The 19,195-nt window shown below is 38.7% G+C and overlaps 1 protein-coding gene and 1 long non-coding RNA gene across 5 annotated transcripts in view; one reads left to right on the top strand and one right to left on the bottom strand.

Annotated features, from left to right (window-relative positions):
- Positions 1-13,444, top strand: part of LOC120541895 — a 30,247-nt gene extending 16,803 nt beyond the window's left edge. Inside the window, exon 3 of the long non-coding RNA XR_005636110.1 lies at positions 13,344-13,444. This is a non-coding gene — a long non-coding RNA (uncharacterized LOC120541895). The remainder of the gene's footprint in view (positions 1-13,343) is intronic.
- Positions 1-19,195, bottom strand: part of arhgef37 (Rho guanine nucleotide exchange factor (GEF) 37) — a 65,684-nt gene that overhangs the window by 8,336 nt on the left and 38,153 nt on the right. For all 4 annotated transcript variants that reach the window (XM_039773845.1, XM_039773848.1, XM_039773846.1 and 1 more), the window contains 8 exons: positions 18,756-18,903; positions 16,145-16,344; positions 15,837-15,967; positions 12,292-12,396; positions 7,431-7,544; positions 6,999-7,328; positions 6,748-6,876; positions 2,762-2,957 (listed from right to left, as the gene is read on the bottom strand). In XM_039773845.1, coding sequence (XP_039629779.1) covers positions 2,762-2,957; positions 6,748-6,876; positions 6,999-7,328; positions 7,431-7,544; positions 12,292-12,396; positions 15,837-15,967; positions 16,145-16,344; positions 18,756-18,903 — 1,353 coding nt within the window. The remainder of the gene's footprint in view (positions 1-2,761; positions 2,958-6,747; positions 6,877-6,998; positions 7,329-7,430; positions 7,545-12,291; positions 12,397-15,836; positions 15,968-16,144; positions 16,345-18,755; positions 18,904-19,195) is intronic.

The following is a 19,195-nucleotide window of genomic DNA, read 5'->3' as shown; positions in this document are numbered from 1 at the left end:
TTCACTTTGTGGCACACAGTCATTAGTGGAATCCCTCAGGGGTCTGTTCTAGGACCATAACTTTTTCTAGTTTATATTACAAACGTTGATATCAATATACTGTAGTTAGTAAACTTGTGAAGTTCATTGATTAGAATAATGGTAAGACACTGAGGAGGCAGCAAAAATAATTCAAAAACACTTAGCAAAGCTTCTGGACTGGCCAAACAACTTGGAAAATGCAGTTTAAAGTAGAAAAGTGCAAAGTGCCACACGTGGACAAAAGGAACATCAACTAGGAGTACAAGATGGGAGACACTGTCCTACAGGAAACAACCTCTGAAAACGATTTTGTGGGTTTATGTTGACACAACATTTTAGTCATCTAAGTAATGCACAAAAGTGATTAATAAGGCACGTAAAATGTTAGGTTATATTATAAAAACTGCCGAATATAAATCAAGGAATTTTAGAAGGTTAGTCTAATGCACTAATGAGACATCATCTGGAATAACGTGTGCTGTTCTAGTCACCATGCTACAAGAAAGACACAGCAACACTTGAACCTGTGCAGAGGGGAGCAACCAGGCACATCCCGGGACTTAAGGACATGTCCTACTCAGACAGACTTGGAAAATTAAACCTGTCTAGTCACAAGAAGAGAAGACTGCATAGGAACCTAATCCAGCTCTTCAAAAGTGTCAAAAATATTCATCAAATATATTCAACAGAATTGTTTCTTAACTCAATAGTAAATCACATACTCGAGGAACCCTGTGAAAATGAAAGGGAATAGCATTTAGGACTGAAACCAGGGAGTATGTCTTTACTAAAAGAGTTTGTGGGAGTTTGCATCCAATTACCAAGCCCATGTATTTGAAGGGTAAACCTTGACAGCCTTTAAGAAGTATCCGGATGAGATATTGGGACAGTTTAGCGATTACCTGAACAAATGAGCTTGATGGACTGGATGGTATCTCATTTGCCAGATTTTTGTTTCTCATGTTTAGATTTGGGCTCAAGACCTGCTTCTCTCTTTCTGTCACCTTTTAAATTCTATTACCATTACAACATCAGTGGCATGGAATCTGAACTAGTAAAGATCATACAAATAAAACAAGAGTAATCCTAATTCTCTATTAGCTCACAAATGGCTAGTTTTAACAAAAACGCAGTCCATAATACATTGTATAGAGTAATAACTTGGATTGCAAGTTTTGAAAGTTCTGCTTATATTTAACAATTTTTACTCTTTAGAGACCTTTTCTGTAACTTTTGCCAAGTGTCCATTTAATACCATTGTAAAGTGGCCCAATGTGTGTGAGTCTGCCTTGTGTCTGATGCTGCTCGCACCCTGAATTAGATCAAGCAGGAAAACTGATAGATGGATTATTACTTAACAATAAACAAACACAACGATAATAATACAACAGAAGATACTGTATAACCATAAGGACCTCTGTATTATTTAACAAACACAAAAAGACTATCCATTACACGATGCAGAGGACAGAAAGATATGGAAGAAGATGATCCGCTGTGGAAACCCCTAACGGGAGCATCCAAAAAAAGAAGACGACAATCATCTATCCATTTCTCCTGCTCACTTTTTTCCCCATCACATAGTCAACAGCAGCATAAGCACAAAGTAGAAACAAACCATGTAAAGGATGTCATTTAATCACAAAGCCTATGCAAGCAGTCTAGCCTAACTGTAAAGACGTTGGTCTGTAACTGAGAAGATAGCCAGGTCAGTCCCAGCCACTGTTGCACTGTGTAATTCTATCAAAACAAGTTTACTGTCATGTGTAGATAATACAATGAAATTCATACTTGTATGTCTCCTCAGAATAGTTTACAAAAATAAAATAGAATACAGTAGTATATGACATATAGATCCAGTTATAACAAATGTATACAATATGCCTTTTCAAGTTTTATATATGTATGCACTGTATACATTGAGCAAATCTTAAAACCACTTGTACTCCAATTTAAAAGAAATAAACTTATAACTACATCAGCATCCATCTGAATGGTAGACTGGATTTGCCTGATAAAAACAGACCTGATGAATAAAATGGCCCTGAGCTGGCACTTCTGAAGTATTTGTGACAAGCTGCTGAGGGTATTCTACTAGCCCATAGTTGCCAGTGTACTGGTCCATGCAGGAGTTTGTTGGGGGAGTAACATTAGTACAAGGGATGCCAAAGACATAAGTAAACTGGCCAGAAAGGCACGATCTGTTTTAGGACTGACTTTTGACTCCCTGGAGGTAATGGCAGAAAAGAGGAAGATAGCAAAATGACTAATGCTGCCAGTTGTGTGTTATTATGGAGCAGCTTTAGCCCAATGTGAGCTAAGAGATGTTACTAAGGCTAATGCACTATATAAAGCATTCTCCCATTGTGCTGATCTTCACCCTACCAAGTATGACTTAGGTACATTATCATGGGGACAATATTTCTATATACAACATTATTTCAATACTATTGTGATTATAATTCTTGGTCTAGGTTTTTGCATTGTTCTATGATCCATGTTGCTGGAACAACTTCTTCATCAATCAAAAGTACTCTCTCTATGAATAATTGTAACACAGCTCTGTACTTGTGATGGTGTTTGCTGCAGAGACCCAGTATAGAAATACATTTTTACTCATTTTACACTTAAGCTCACACTCAGTACTAACCGCAGTGCCACCCTACCAGTAAAAAAAAAAACGTATAATACATAGCACATTGTAATCCTAAAAACTGCCATGGCAATAAAGGTACAATACCTCCAGCCTCCACCAACCACCTCCTTTTATCACCCTTAGTGTCCATCTCTTGAATGACTGCCACCAGCTCGCCCCTTGACAAGGAAAGATCCATGTCTCGACCACCCTTGATGTCTGAAGATGCTTGATAGATTTGTTCCGATTTGTACCTCTTGGTCAGTTCACTTAGACGGCGCTGACTAGATGGTGTCAGAGGCTGCAAAAAAAAACAAAATCAACAAGAAGCTTTGGTGCCCACACTTAGGACCTGGACATCTTTGCAATTCTTTCACTAATATCACCATTCAAAAATAAAATAATAACAAAGAACATCATGAATCCCAGTCAGCAGTTGTCAGTCCACTGTCTGTACCATATATTGTACATTTTGATACCATTAGATGGGCAGAAGATATCTACTGATTTTAATACAGTAATCCCTCGCTATATCGCGACTTTCGCAGCTTCACTCTATCGTGGATTTTATATGTTAGCATAACTAAATATATAACGCAGATTTTTCGCTGCTTCGCGGGTTCTGCGGACAATGGGTCTTTTTACTTCCTGTACATGCTTCCTCAGTTGGTTTGCCCAGTTGATTTCATACATGGGACGCTATTGGCGGATGGCTGAGAAGCTAACCAATCAGAGCACGCAGTTAAGTTCCTGTGTGCTGAATGCGGTGTTAACCAGGAAGTCTCGTCTTGCTCATTCAGCATCAACGTGTTTCGCTGAGTAAAGAGTTAACTTTTGTGCTCTTTTGTGTTTATCTTTGTGCATAGTCAAGCCCTTCAATAAGGCTCCAAAATGATCTGCTCCTGCTACTGCTTCAGGGTCTGTGCCCAAGCGCCAACGGAAGATGTTAACGAATGCCGAAAAGGTAAACGTTTTGGATTTGTTGAAGGAAGGGAAAAGCTACACTGCTGTAGGACACCATTACAGCATCAATGAGGCTACGATTCTTTTTATTTAAAAAGTAGGAAAGGAATATAAGATCTACGGCCGCAGTGTCCTTTTAACCAGGGTGCAAAACAAGTTGTAAGTGGATGTAATAAGGCAGTAGTCTGGATGGAATCTGCTTTAGGGATTTGGATTGAAGAAGAATAACGGCGGTGCTACACAGTTGCCTGAAGTGGCTCCTTTAGAAGGGCTGTAACGATCTCCTTTGTTGTGCAGTAAAATTAAACTCATTGTTATCGGACAAGTCATCATGTCATTGTTGGTGAGTAACCATAATAATATGGTTAATAATAATAATTTTCTACTTACAGTACTTAGTACATGTACGTACATTTAGTGTCACTGTACACACATTTACTGTATAGAATTTTCTTGCATTGTACGTATTTATTGCTGGTGGCCTGTCTATCGTAATGGCTGTAACATATGTGATATCAGAGACACTCGATATCTTTATAATATTATTTAGGTTTTACTGTATATAAACAGTGAGTTTACATGCATAATTTTAATGAATCTTACCTAATATCTAAGAGAATACAAAGGGATTATGCTGTATAATTGTGCAGGGAATATTTATAAACAGTGTGGGAGAGTTTATAAGGGCTTAAAATATATAAAAATAACCATACAAACATACGGTTTCCACTTCGCGGATTTTCACCTATCGCTGGGGGGTCTGGAACGCAACCCCCGCGATAGAGGAGGGATTACTGTACTTTGAATTCATTTCAGACTTTATTCATATATGTTTATTATAATATGAAAACAATTACACAAATTGTGCAAAGGCAGGTCTATCCATGTGTAGGTATTCAGAGTTACACTAAAGGGTAGTATATTGCCTTTTGATTTGAAAGTTAGGTGATTCACTTGGGCATAACTTTATGAAAATAGAAAATTTAACTGTGCCATTACAATAGATGTAGTGTTTGGTTTAGTTTTTACTTTTTTATGTGAAGTGTAATGCAAGTGCAATTAATGAAATGGAAATATAGTAATCCCTCGCTATATCGCGCTTCGATTTTCGTGGCTTCACTCTATCGCGGATTTTATATGTAAGCATATCTAAATATATAACGCGGATTTTTCGCTGCTTCGCAGGTTTCTGCAGTCAATTTACTTCTGGTACATGCTTCCTCAGTTGGTTTGCCCAGTTGATTTCATACAAGGGACGCTATTGGCAGATGGCTGAGAAGCTACCCAATCAGAGCACGCAGTTAGGTTCCTGTGTGCTGATTGGCTCAGCGACGCAGTGCCAAATTCGATTCCGCTGCGTTAACCAGGAAGTCTTGTCTCGCTCATTCAGCATCAATGTGTTTCGCTGTGTAAAGAGTTAACTGTTGTGTTTATCTTTGTGCATAGTCAAGCCCTTTGTTATGGCTCCAAAACGATCTGCTCCTGCTACTGATTCAGGAGCCATGCCCAAAAAGGTAAAAGTTTTGGATATGTTGAAGTAAGGGAACAGCTACACCGCTGCAGGACACCATTACGGCATCAATGAGTCCACGATTCTTTTTATTTAAAAAGGAGGAAAAGAATATAAGATCTACGGCCGCAGTGTCCTTTAACCAGGGCGCAAAACGAGTTGTAAGTGGATGTAATAAGGCGGTAGTCCGGGTGGAATCTGCTTTAGAGATTTGGATTGAAGACTGCCAGAAGAAGAACAACGGTGGTGCTACACAGTCGCCTGAAGAGGCTCGTTTAGAAGAGCTGTAACGCTGTCCTTTGTTGTGCAGTAAAATTAAACTCATCGTTATCGGACAAGTCGTCGTGTCATTGTTGGCGAGTACCCATAACTCATTTTCTACGTACTTAGTACTTGTACGTACGTTTATTGTAACTGTACAGACATTTATACAATTTTTCTTGCATTGTAGGAATTTATTGCCGGTGGCCTGTCTATCTTAATGGCTGTCACGTATGTGATATTGGAGACGCTCTACAGTATCTTTAAAAGAACATTTTGGTTTTATGTACAGCATTTACATGTTATAGATTTTTCACATATTTTTATATTACCTAATCAATTACAATATGTTTAAAACTGTATTACGTATTAAATAAAACTCCTCAATGATATATGATACGTATGTTTGTGAGTAGTATATAAAGAGTGTGTTTACATACATAATTTCAACAAATCTTACCTAATAACTAAGAGAATATAAAGGGTTTATGCTGTATAACTGTGCGGGGAATATTTATAAACAGTGTGGGAGAGTTTAAAAGGGCTTAAAATATATAAAAATAACCATACAAACATATGGTTTCTACTTCGCGGATTTTCACCTATCGCAGGGGGTTCTGGAACACAACCCCCGTGATCGAGGAGGGATTACTGTATTGATCCTCAATGAAACACTATGTATGGTGCAATATCAATTAAATTGGTAGAGAATGGCATTGTGTGTAGCAGACATGGAAACAAATGCAGTGTACTAATGTGCTCCATGTGTACTATACAGTATACTGTAGGTCAGTATGCAAGTTCAAATACATCTTTAGGATTCTGCCATGTGATGCAAAAGCACCTGGAGATATACTTTTTCATGGTGCTGTGATACTTCACACATCAATATCAGAGATGCTTACATGCTCACCCATTGACATGTCTTGCATAGCAGGACAGTTTGGAATCTAAAATAATTTGCACCAACATCTGTCCAATATACGAGTCCAAAGTTGACTTGCAAAAAAACTCGTATGAAGAATAGACCAAAACCTGTCTTCTCTTTTCAGCTTAATCTAAAGAAAAGCCAAGCAAAATGACACCTTTTATTACGTAACTAAAAAGATTACAATATGCAAGCTTTCGAGGCAACTCAGGCCCCTTCTTCAGGCAAGATGGGGTCTGAGTTGCCTCGAAAGCTTCATATTGTAATCTTTTTAGTTAGCTAATAAAAGGTGTCATTTTGCTTGGTTTTCTCTACATTCACAATGGCTAACACGTTACAACACCCTAGTACTACAGCTGAATCTAACAAACGGAAGCTCGATAAGCTTGATTTGGCTGTTAGCATCTTGTTCTTGAAGGAACAACTTACCAGAATAAAGTGAGGATTTAATTCCGCCTCAAACGTTTGGCTGATCTGTTGCAGAGACTTTGCCTCCTTCAGAAACATTCCTTCTGCCCAAGACCAGAAGGTGTAGTCGGGCAGTTTATTGTGGGGTAGCTGGCAAATATACAATTCAGAACATATCAAATAATATGCAAAGTGCTTGCAACCAGCTGTCAAGGTTTAAGAATCTCCAAGATTTGATGGCTACTGATTTTCAAGAAAATGACTCGACTCACATGCTGGAGGTAACCAGATGCAATGTGATTCACGTCCGCTGCAAAGTCTCTCTGAATAAAGATGAAGGTTTCCATGGCACGGATGAGTAGCTGCGTGGCCATGCCATTAAATTTTGGCATTTCTGTTAGCAGTAAGGTATTAATGGCCTGGTAGGTGTTTGCCGCTTCCTGCTCCTCATACGTAATGGAACCAGTTTCTCGACGTTTCTCCTCAATCTTCTCAAAGTCCAGCAGTTTGTGTAGCCGCTTCCGAATCATATTCTGTGGACAAGCAAACAGTTCCTGAAGAGAACACAGAGGCTGAAGAACCAGTGACTTCAACCTATGCATCTGCAAGGAAAAGTGGAAAATGATAAGAGACTAAGACACTGTGGTGTTTGTCATACTGTTAACTGTGGCTACTACGGGAAGCCTCCAACAGCAAGCACTCACATATTTAGGATAAATGTGTTTGTGCAAAATGGCAGACAGTTCCTTGTAGTTGCGGAAGGCCACTTCAGTTTCAATGTCCAGTTCACATTCATGTGGTCTTCTACTGAGGAACTCCTGCAAAAGAAAACATTGGAACAAAATGATAACCACCAATTTAATGGCTTGGAATTTTAAGATTATACAAATTGAGTGATTGTTCAGCCCACCCCATTCATTTCATTGGCAAGTTTCTACCTTATTTTGTTATTTATTAAAAGATTACAGTCTCTCTGTTTCATCATGACTGATGGGCTTATTGCAGATTTTAAATCCTCTTTTGTATGAAGTGATGCTTCCTTTTAGATAGATAGATAGATAGATAACATTCCTTTTTGATTTCCCCAGTGCTCTATGCTGAGCTTTTATCAAACAGATATTAGCTACTTGCACACACAGAAACCCACTCAACTATCTGACCAAATTAGAGGGATTTACTCACTTTCTTTTAAACAGATGGCCCATTAACTCCCTGAACTGATAGCATTAACAAAATAATTAAAAACTCGGAGGGATTCAAAAGTGAGATGAATGCTGAAAGCTATGTAGAAAGTCTATGGTCACAGATGTCTAAAGAGTTTATCTATACCCCAAGCCATTTTGTCTGACTCCAAAAGTTGTTTAAGTTTATTCTTTCGCTCAATTATTAAACAGTCTATAACTAACTTGGTAACGTTGATGTCACATTATACAATTTTCACTTAGTAAGCATGTCAAAACTGATGAGTGGAGTTGCTCCTCTCCTCGCCCGAGCATGTCATATCACAGAACTAGAAATCACAGCGTATGTCAAATTAGACCACTATTTAGTAACTTTCCAGCACCATTTCACATTGCCAAGTATTGTAAGCTCGTCCTTTTTTTCTGACAGCCAATAATGTGTGTCACACACGTGTACATGGGAGGCAGCTAAAGGGCTCACATAAGGGTAATTCCACGCCAGAACAGGGGGTGCAGAAGTGCGTTAATCCCTTCCCTCTTCCCACTGCAGACCAGCTTCGGGAAATTCCACCCGGCCCTGATGACATCACTTCTGGTCCCAAGGACAGCACGTCTGGTCACGATCCTGATGACGTTACTAACGGGTCCAGTCTCGATCCCGATGACATCTCTTCCTCTGCCTTGTTTTAAAACCGCCATCTTTACCTCACCCAGTCAGTTCTGTTTTGGACTCCACTCTGTATACTTCTGTACAATTTATGTACCAGTTTTGCAGCCGGGTTCAAGTACATGGGAGGTTGCCCCAAACCTTTTTGTGGCTCTTTTGTTGTTCTTTTGACATGTGCTACCTGAAGGAGTTAATGCCTATGCTTTGCAGTTACAGCAATTGCACATCTGAGAGAGTGCTCATTGATTGTAAGCTCTCAATTGCGTAAACGTCCACACTTACGACCACTGGTATGATACCATTGTTTATTTAATTTTTCTTGGACACTATGAAAGGGGCTATTGGCTGCCACATACTGTAGATGCTAGCAACCACTATGATGATTAAAAAATTTTGTATACCTCTTCACTTCCACAATGTCATTTTTCTATAGCATGGTAAAAATCTGGATTTTTGTGTTGAAATTTATTTGGCAGACATCTTTCTCCAAGATCAGGATACATTATAGTTCATACTACAGTGTGTATATGTATTGTATATCTGAACACAGGTAGGTTTCAGAGACTTGCTCAGGTCCACAAAGTGAGGCTTAGGTAAGACCTGAACTTGCATCCTTGTGCTTTAAAGTCCAATACTTTTGTTACAGGTTTGAACTGTAGCCAATCATCAAATCACTTGCTGAAAAATTACTCTTTACCCCATTTATACTCCTTACAATATTTAAAACAGCACAATAGTGTGAATATTCTCATTCTAAAAACTTTACTGCATATTTTTTCTTTTTGAGGTCAGAGTAATTTATGTAGTCATTTTAGTTTAAGTAATATCTGAAAATGCTCCTGATTTCTGCCATGACCAATATGTGCTTGTTACAGTTCATGCACTTACAAAAACTATCATCAACTCACCTTACAACTATAACCTCTGAATTACTGGATAATATACATAAAATTGGAATGTACAAGTAATTTAACCATAGTAGCTTATCCACGAGACAGCCAGCTCACACTACCAAAACTTCAACATTTTCCCTGTTAAGCATTTGTCACAAGAACTGGAAAAAGTCATTTGATATTTTTCCAGCCGTACTTTGTCCACAAGCTCTTAAAGCGACTGGAGTTTGATAGTGGAGCACCTGCTCATTTGCTCCATCCTTGGTTGAAGGTGCCATAATTAAACAATCTGCACAAGCACCCATGATTTCACATTACTTTGTTGAAAAAATGTGTTGTTTGGATGGTTAGCCTGCCTCCCCGACAGTTCGCAAAATACTCACTATGCAGATGTGTACAGTACCTATAAAGAGAACTCACCTCCTTGGAGGTGTTCACATTTTATTGTTATACAGTATTGAATCACACTGGATTTAATTTGTTTTTTTCAATACTGATCAGTAGAAAAAGACCCTTTAATGTCAAAGTGGTCTAAATTATTTTTTAATATATAACACAAATGTCCTTGTAGGCCCAATTGCTAGTCCATCCTTGGTCCTCATTATTCATTTAAAAATGTAATAAACCTGACATATTTATGTATGGGCTGTGAGAGATGGCTGGCAGTTTATCCCGGCCAACACCAGCAGGCCCCCAGGCCTGCAGCATGGAGGTGCCCTGGATGCCCACAGGGCATCATGGGAGATGGAGTGCGACTTCACAGCCCTGCTTGGTGCCGTGGGTGCCATTGGAGATCACTGCAGGGAGACAAGTGGTTTTCTATTTTCCCAATAGCCTGGAAGTACTCGCTAGTCACAGGGACAGAAGAACTGAAGTACTTCTGGGCTGAAGAAAAATAAGAGTCAAGGACTATAAAAAGGACTGTGGGAAACCCAGCAGGCTGAGCCGGAGTTGGGAGGGAGTGTGACAGAGCTGCTGGGTGGAGAGGAGGATTGATTATTGTTGATTTATTAGTATTATTGTGTTGATTATTGACTATTGTGGAGGTGGAGGTGCTTTGTGCACAGTATTAAAGAAATGAAATGTATTTCTTATACTTTTACCTGGTATCTGGACGTGTTGTCTGCGGGTTTGGAGGAGCGACAGCTCCCCCTACTGTCACAGGGCTTATAGGAACAGTCTTTTTTATTTGTTAAGCTGGTGTCACATTACATTAGTTGTTAAGACTGCACTTGCTGTTCTGATCGCTGGATTATATCAATATACAACACTGGAAATCACTGAGCATGTCAAATTTAGTGAATGCATGCTAACGCTCTAGCACAGTCATGCTTGCCCCATTTTCTGACAGTCAATAGTGTGCTGCCCAACATAGCCAGTGCTATACAAAGGGCTAACACGAAATTCAGCAGCAATCACATCCCCTTTTTGTCTTTTTACAATTTTGTCATGGTATGGGAAATACAAAAACATCACACAGATGAGCTTCTCTTCCTTTTTTTCCATTTTCCTGATTTTTTGATTTCCGCATTATTTGTACTTTCAGATGAACATTCCTTGGTTGCCAGCTCTCATGCACACTAGCCTGTCCCTACAACTTTTTAATTCTGTTTGAGTGAGTCGCTGGGTATGTCAGACTACAAACTCTCCTTCATGGGAGCATGCCGTCAACTGCCTCCAACTCATTAAGATTATGTACATGAAGGCTATGACTGAATAACACTGGAAAACCCATCAAATGTGACATGGCCTTTACTTGCCCATATGTAGTTTATAGTGATGGCTGAGAACATTTTTAATGTCATACTTTCATGCAGAATGGAGATATAATGATACTCTTTTGATATAATAGGCATTTCTGGTGACCAAGGCTGTACAACAGCAAACAATATCAAAAAGTCAATGAATGAACATCATGTTACTCAAGTTGCATAATCCTCACATCATGTCATCCAGTCATATTCAAACAATGTTCCAAACAATATTATTAAATAAACCACTTCTGGAAAATGCACCGGTGAATGAAAATGGAAAGCACTTGGGCGTGCCGAGGGTATATGAATTGTATACTCATCTCCCTTCCTCATTCGCCGCTCACGAGTCCAGCCCTGTAACAGCATATTCATTGGCTAGTACTGTGCTTCAACAAAAAAAAAACAGTGTGCCATAAGAGACATGTAAGACTAAAGATTAAAAGTTAAAAACATTGTCAAGAAGAGAATATGTCTTATACTTGTGCATATCTAAGATGCCTTGCAGTGTCACAGACCGTGACTAAATAATCCCAAGGTACTCCAGCTGTGGCTCACCTCTTTGAAAATAAATGTAACGGCGGGAGCCGGATCTACAGTTCAAAAGCTCAGTGGCGTCTTATTTTTATTCATGACAGCATTTTATGGAGATGGTTTATTTAACAATGTCTAAGTAAATAAATAATATATTTGTGATGTCCGCATATGACTTCATGACTTGAACTGTGGATTTTGTGACATGAGTGATCTGAGATTTTTTCATGGACATTTTTATATTATTGGTCTCCACTGACACCCATTCCATGAGAAATTCTGACATTAAAAGATTTTTCTCGGCCATTACTAAAAAAAACACATGGGCTAAGTGGTAAATAAAAAACTCACTTTTAGGTGTATTCCTTTAAAATGATTGTGCTTGGTAAGAATAAGTGCTGTGTTTATATCAATGGTTACCAAGTATAGTAAGCACCTGTAAGTAAACTTGGATGCTGCGTTTATTAAAAATGTTTTTAAGTGGATTTGATGGCTTTTAATAATAGTATGTGGTATCTAAAGGGATTTATGTGGCATACCTCAAAGTGTTTCACAAAGGTGGAAACATTGTCCTGCAAATCAGCAACACCTCTTTCGAGAGCCAAGAAATATTCTTCTAAAGCATCAAATTCTTTGTCTTCTGTCTAAAGAACACAACAAAAGGGAAAAACTGTAGAAGGCTCTTAGGTGAAGAATTGCAAAAGAAAGACAGGCTTATAAAATATCATTATTTTCCCTAACTCAGTAGATCCCTTTACACACAGCGATTTACAAAATTCATAATTCATTTAACACATTTGAGTAATTCACAAGAATATTTCAAAGTGAACCGACAATAGAGAAGACAATCTTAGGGCCACAAAGAGCTTAATCTTAAGAACAGATGATAAATTGGGAACATAAAAAAGCACATTTATGTGGCAGTTGATAAGGTCAAAACAGAGCAGCTTCTGATAAGAGCAGTTGTACAATAGACACACACTAGTATTGATTCTTAAGCCTTTAAGAGGAGATGTCAAAATTGATGACTGCAGTTGATTAACTTGCCACCTGATGCCAGCACCATTCTGTCATGGTACATAAAACACAAGATATTGGACAGACGAGCCTCTTCTGTTTGTTCGGCCACAAACATCCTTGTTCTTTACTCCTTGTCGCTACATTATATGTGCTGTGTTTCTGGCTTCAGCTCTCTTACACAAAGAGTCTGTCCTTGACAGGGCGAGTTGCTGACAAGTTGGACTGAATCAATGGGGATGTCACACTTCATTATCATAGGAGTGCACTGTGGCAGCCTCCTACTCGCTAAGATTAAGAAAGTGAAATCACTGGTTAGTTGTGTTTAGACAGTTTAGACAGCCCTGCTTTTTAATTTAAAACAATAGGTTCAGGATTACGTCAGCATCTATACAGCCATCTATTGTTCTGCAAAACCAATTCAGCATTTTACAGAGTGCCATGCTTACTGAGAAAAATGCTGGAACTAATCCTGGGTGGAATATCTGTGCATTGCAAAGCACGCATCCAAAAGTCAGCCATATGGGCCAACTCAGAGTGGCCTGTTAATCTTAACAGGAGGTTTTTTTTTTAGGTATGTCGGTGGAAAACCAAAGTACATGGAGAAAAACCCACACAATCTCGGAGAAAATATAAAAACTCCACACGGTAAGCATTCAAACCCCTGTGCTTAGCATACCATACCAGCCTTAAAAAAACACAGATTGGTGGGTTCCATATGGTACTTTCAGAATACATAACAAATATGCAAACTTACAAAAATAATTTTAAAAAAGTAATTAAAAACTAACAAACAAAAAAAAAACCACTAAGAATCAATCAAAAATGAGAGGGATATTTAATTGTTAGAGTTTAACACAGTGAAACAAGGCACAATGGTGATTGCTGCTGCCTCCTTGCTCTGGTTACCTGGGTTCAAATCTTGTGCCCAGTTGTTGTCTGTGAGGACTTTGCATGTTCTCTTCCCAAATCCCCTAAGGAGTATGTGCGTTAGATAAATTGGTGATCCTAAACTGTAACCTATGTGAGTGAGCCCACTGGTGGACTGACACCCTGTCCATTGTTGTCTCCTGCTTTGTTCCTGGTGCTGCCAGGACAGGCTCTGCCCTCCCACCACCACTGCCACCGTGTTTGCCTGAATTGGACTAATTGGGTTTGAGAATGTCGCGTTATTTTGGTATATCTGTTTACAATCAGTCTCATATCAGCTAATGTACATACTGTTTATGGTATTTTCTGTTTTCCAAATGTTTCACTTTATTTTTTGGTTTAAAGGACTCATCTTCATTTTGTGAAACGTCACTTTGTGCCCTGTTTTCTCTTTACTACCCACTACCAAGAGATTCATTTTCTAACCCCAATACACAACATAACTTAGAATAAATAATCACTCAAAACAGTTTACACTGTCTACTGATGCAAACCCCCCAACTCCTGTTAATTCCAATAAAAGTCCACTAAAGTGCTGGACTGTTGACCAAAACGACTGCAAGCTCAGTCTTCATGACTGGCTATCTTTGAACCCAGGATTCTGAAGCTGTTAGGCAGCAGCACTAACCATTGCACCACCCTGCCAAATATTACATGAATCAATTTAATACCAAGACTACTACAACAAGAAGCTTACAGAATGCACATTGTAGAGAAATCAATTATCCTTTCTAATGGGATTTTGAAACTGGTGGGAGTTGGGCATCAATGCAGGAAAGAAGTAATGAAGATCATTTAGGTGGAAATGCTTTGGATGCTAAGTGGAAGGAATAATGAACTGTTAGCAGATGGGATGTTAAAAGGTTTTCTTTTTGATTACAGCCTGCTTTTCAATGCCGTAGCAAAGTGTCACTCTAAATCTAAACATACATAAAAAGTTCAGCATCCAAATTGTCATTGTGAGTTGTCAAACTCTTTTCTCTGGTTTGTCGAACCCTGATGTAAGGACAGCAAAACAGCGGAAAAGCTTTGTGGGAATGAACCACAGTATGTATGGCACCATGAAACAACAGGAAGAAGCCAAAGACTCAGCAGAAAACAGATGGAGGAAATGCTGTGAGTGGAGATCGTCATTGCGAGAATCTTCAGTATGTCCATAGACCAAGGGTTTTAGGTTCATCCCTGTGGATCCCCAAGGATGCAGGTTTTTACTCTAACAAATTTCACAGGCTTTCAAGTGTTTCATTCTTTTAATAGATCTCATTGTTTAGTTATTGGTCCTATAAATATTTCTAAGAAATTCATAAACATATGTATTGTACCATAGCTTCAGATGCCTGCATTTCTTGCTTCATTTTCTTTCTAATTTACCTTTTTCTGTAGAGTTTGCTCACTTAATTGTATCAAATGTTGATGAGAAGGAACCTCCCTTTTGTTTAGCACAGGATTTCCACAAGGCTGTGTGTTCAACCCACTACTTTACTCTTTGTACACATATGATGGTGTCCCCTCTCCATCCCATAAATACTAAAATTAAATTTGTAGAATAGGGATCATATTAGAATGAGATGAGTCGGCCTACAGAGACGAGGTCCAGAGACTGACAAAATGATGAACTAAGAAACACACATTTTAAACCAACTGGGGTCTCTGAATTACTCCAACGTGAAACTGTGCAGGTGTGTGTGTTGTGAGAGAAAAAAGCATCACCTTTAGTTTAGGTTAAAACTATTAAAAAGAACCTTAGTGAGCTTCATACACTATGAATACATGAATCTTACTTTGTGAATGTCACAGAATAATTACTATAACTCAGTTCAAGCTCATCCATGCAATGGCCTGTGTATGTCGACCCCTCAGGCTAAACATTATAATTTGATCCCTTTAATTACTAAACATGTCCTGCATCTGAAAAAGTGGTGTTTGTATACAAGCTGACAGGGTGTGTCATTCAGGACAGTTAATTAACTTGGTCAATAAAAGTTGATAAAATCATAGATTGAGCAAGCAGGTAGATCAGGAATGTAAACTGCACCCTGTCTGTCCAAAGTTCAGTAAAGTATGACTTGCACTTAGGTGTTCAGAAAATAGGTGGATGAGTAGTGTGAAGGATGAAGGTCTTGATGAGTAAGCTTACTTTTGGCAGAAACCCAGCTTCGTGTTTTAACATCTGGCTTAGTCGAGCAGTTTTTTTGGCAATACTGTGTGTGTTGATTCTGTAGATTTTGTCCATTAAAGTGAGGTTCTCTGGCTTATTGTATTTGTCAGCTGCAAATAAAAAAGAAATACTGATTAAAATGGAACAAGCCAATGGCATACAGAAGGTTTCTAAATTTGCTCTGAAGCAAAAGGTACAGGGTGACCTAAAAAAATTAAAAACTAAAGAAGGCTTTTTACGCATAGGCACGTGGAACATCAGAGCAGACATTCCGCATGCAGCCTTACCTACTTCCTTGAGGCGCTTGTATTCATTGATGTTCGAGTTCAACGCTACTGTGGAATCCACAGTGGCCTGGAGTGACCGGTAAGCAGGATGGGAAGGTTCTGTGTTCTTCAGAATGGTTTGCAGGAGAAGCTGATACCGGGCAATTCTCTGAACTGGCATTACCAAGAAGAAGGAAAGATTTGTGGCATTTGTGTGGGGTCTGAGCAAAAAAGAAACGTGAATTCTTTGAGCATCCCATGGTGATAAAGATTAAATTGCACTTATTGAGATGGTAACTGTAACCAAATAAAAAGCTACCCTTTGGCACTTGTGCTAGGACACACATAGGGTTAGGTCTATCATTGAACCCGTACAAGAGAGACAAAACTGTTAGCTTTGGTAATTGAACTACAAGCTTAGAACATTAGAGTTAACAAAAAAAGGGGCACCAGCTGAAACCACAGCTTCATATTTGTTAACATGTAATTGACAAAGACAGAATATTGTATTTTTATTTAAATAAGTATTTATCTCCTCTTCCTATTGTTATATGGAACTGAATTTACAATTTGCATTGCAATGAACAAATTACCTGTCAGTAGGGTACACACCACCACATCTTATACCGTTCTGGATATCCTTCCATTTCCTGGTGCAGGCCAGTGTCTCAGTGTTTACTGATCAACTTTATTAGATGCCTGAAGGTATTTATTTGATACATTTTACTTAAGATATTGAAGAGGACCCACGTTAGGTTAAATTCTCCACAATATTCTCATAAATGTGAAAAAATTTCTTCAGGTACAGTGGTAAAAAAAGTTGTGAACCAATTGGAATGACCTGGTTTTCTCCACTAAGTGGAGTGGATCTTCACCTAAGTCACAAGTATAGACAGACTCAATCTGCTTAACGTAATAACACACAAGCCAAACAATTACAGTCTTTTATGTCTTTATTGAATACACCCATCTAACATTCACAGTGTGCTGTGGAAGAAATTAAATGAACCCTTAGATTTAATAACTGGTTGAAGCCTCTTTGGCAGCAGTGACCTCTAACAAGTGCTTCTAGTAGCGGTGGATGGGACCTGCACAATGTTCAGGAGGAATTCTGGACCATTCATCCTTCCACAGCATGTCTACTGAATTAAGGTCTGGGATCTGACTGATATATTTCAAAAGGCAAACTATTTTTAAACCATTCTGTAGTAAATGTATTTTGATGTTTAAGGTCAGTATCCCTAAACATCCTTACCTACTAGACAGTCATTTGTGAATTAATCTCCCCCTCAATGATGGCAAGCTGTCCAGGTCCCAAGTCAGCAAAGCAGCCCAGCAGCCATGTTGGCCGGATGCCCACTTCTGCAGAGAGTAGCCACAGTATTAAATTGTCTTAATTAATGCACGGTTTGGCTAACCGTAGACTGATGATATCTACAACTTCTTTGAAATGACTTTGTAACCCTTTCCAGCTTTATGCAAATCAGCCATTTTTGATTATAGATTTTCGGAGATCTCTTTTTTGTAAGGCATACTTCACATTACTAGATACATCTTGTGAACAGCAAACTCAAAATGTTGGGCTCTTGTTTCATATATTAAGGTATCTCAAAGCCACACGTCCACTCCCATTTCTTTGATTGCACACCAGGTTTGTTAATTAATTCTTTGCATTTATATAGCACTCAGCAATTGCAGGTTAAGGGCCTTGCTCAAGGGCCCAACAGAGCAGAGTCCCTTTTGGCATTTACAGGATTCGAACCAGCAACCTTCCAATTGCCAGTACAGATCCCTAGGTTAACTCCTGACTCTGTTTAGCTTTTCTTGAATTCACTAGCCTAGGGATCCACATACTTTTTTCAACCTACACCTGTGAATGATTAAATGATGTATTCAATATCTACAAGAACAATGCAATATGTTTTGTGTAATTAGTTAAAAGATTGTGCTTGTTCACTATTATAACTTAGATGAAGGTCAGACCACATGTTAATGCAAATTTATAAATAAATGCCATAATTTCCAAAGGATTCACATACTTTTTCTTGCCACTGTACTTCCTTCCTAACTATAAAGACTTTCTCCACTGGGCTAACTGGCAACTCAGTGTGCCCAGTGACACAGTATGGCATTGTGCCCAGTCAGAAATAGCTCTGATCTCCTCAGTTCTGCCTTGAGAATCATAAAATGGATTTCAAAATCTCAGGAATCTTTTTCAAAACCCTCTAGAACACCTGTTGCTATAATGTGATGGCTGCATGTGTCAGACACCAGTATGCATCAACCACAAAACCTAGAGTGGTATTCTAGCTGATTACTGGCTAGCTAAATTGCTAGAGTGGTAGCATACATCAGACCCCCAAGCTTTTGGCCGAGTAGGTTTAATGTCCATCTCAGCTGTAGGATGGAGGACAGTTCAGACACTGACTGCAAGTGCAAGGTCCAGTCAGCAGCACCACCATCTGTGAGAATTGCACAATTACCTAATTCCTAAAGATTTGTAGAAGCATGCCAAACACTGCTAACTTCTTGTGCACAATGACCACCCACATACAAACAAATCATTCTCAACTTGTAAGTAGTCCATAAATCCAGTTTGACCAAAATGGCAAGAGACTGAAGCATAACCTACGCTGTACTTGTAATGGTCTCCTGAATAGCCTTGTCAAGCTCCTCTCTTTCTCGATATCTCGCCTCAAGGATAAGTATGTTACTGTAACTGGCACAATACTCCTTGTATGTGTTTTCCAGTTCTGACCTCATGGATAGAAAAGTGTCACCTGAACAAAAAAACAAAACAAAACATATGGAATATATTAATGTGGATATGGAAGCTTGCAAGAATGAAAAAGATAAATGCTATTGTAAAGGAAAATTTAATCCAGAAATTATATTTTTATACATTACTTGCTCCACATGGATTGTAGTGATGGCCGGAAAAAATTTTTAGTCTCATGTTTTAATGGAGAATTGAGATAACAAACTTTCTGATAGAATGGGAGTCACTACAGACCAATGCTGGACCACAGCGAACAATAGCAAAAATGTCCATGATAAAAAATCTCAGTTCCT

The sequence above is a fragment of the Polypterus senegalus genome, chromosome 13 (assembly GCF_016835505.1).
Source record: "Polypterus senegalus isolate Bchr_013 chromosome 13, ASM1683550v1, whole genome shotgun sequence".
NCBI lineage: Eukaryota > Metazoa > Chordata > Cladistia > Polypteriformes > Polypteridae > Polypterus > Polypterus senegalus.
This window is presented reverse-complemented; position numbering and strand designations above follow the sequence as displayed.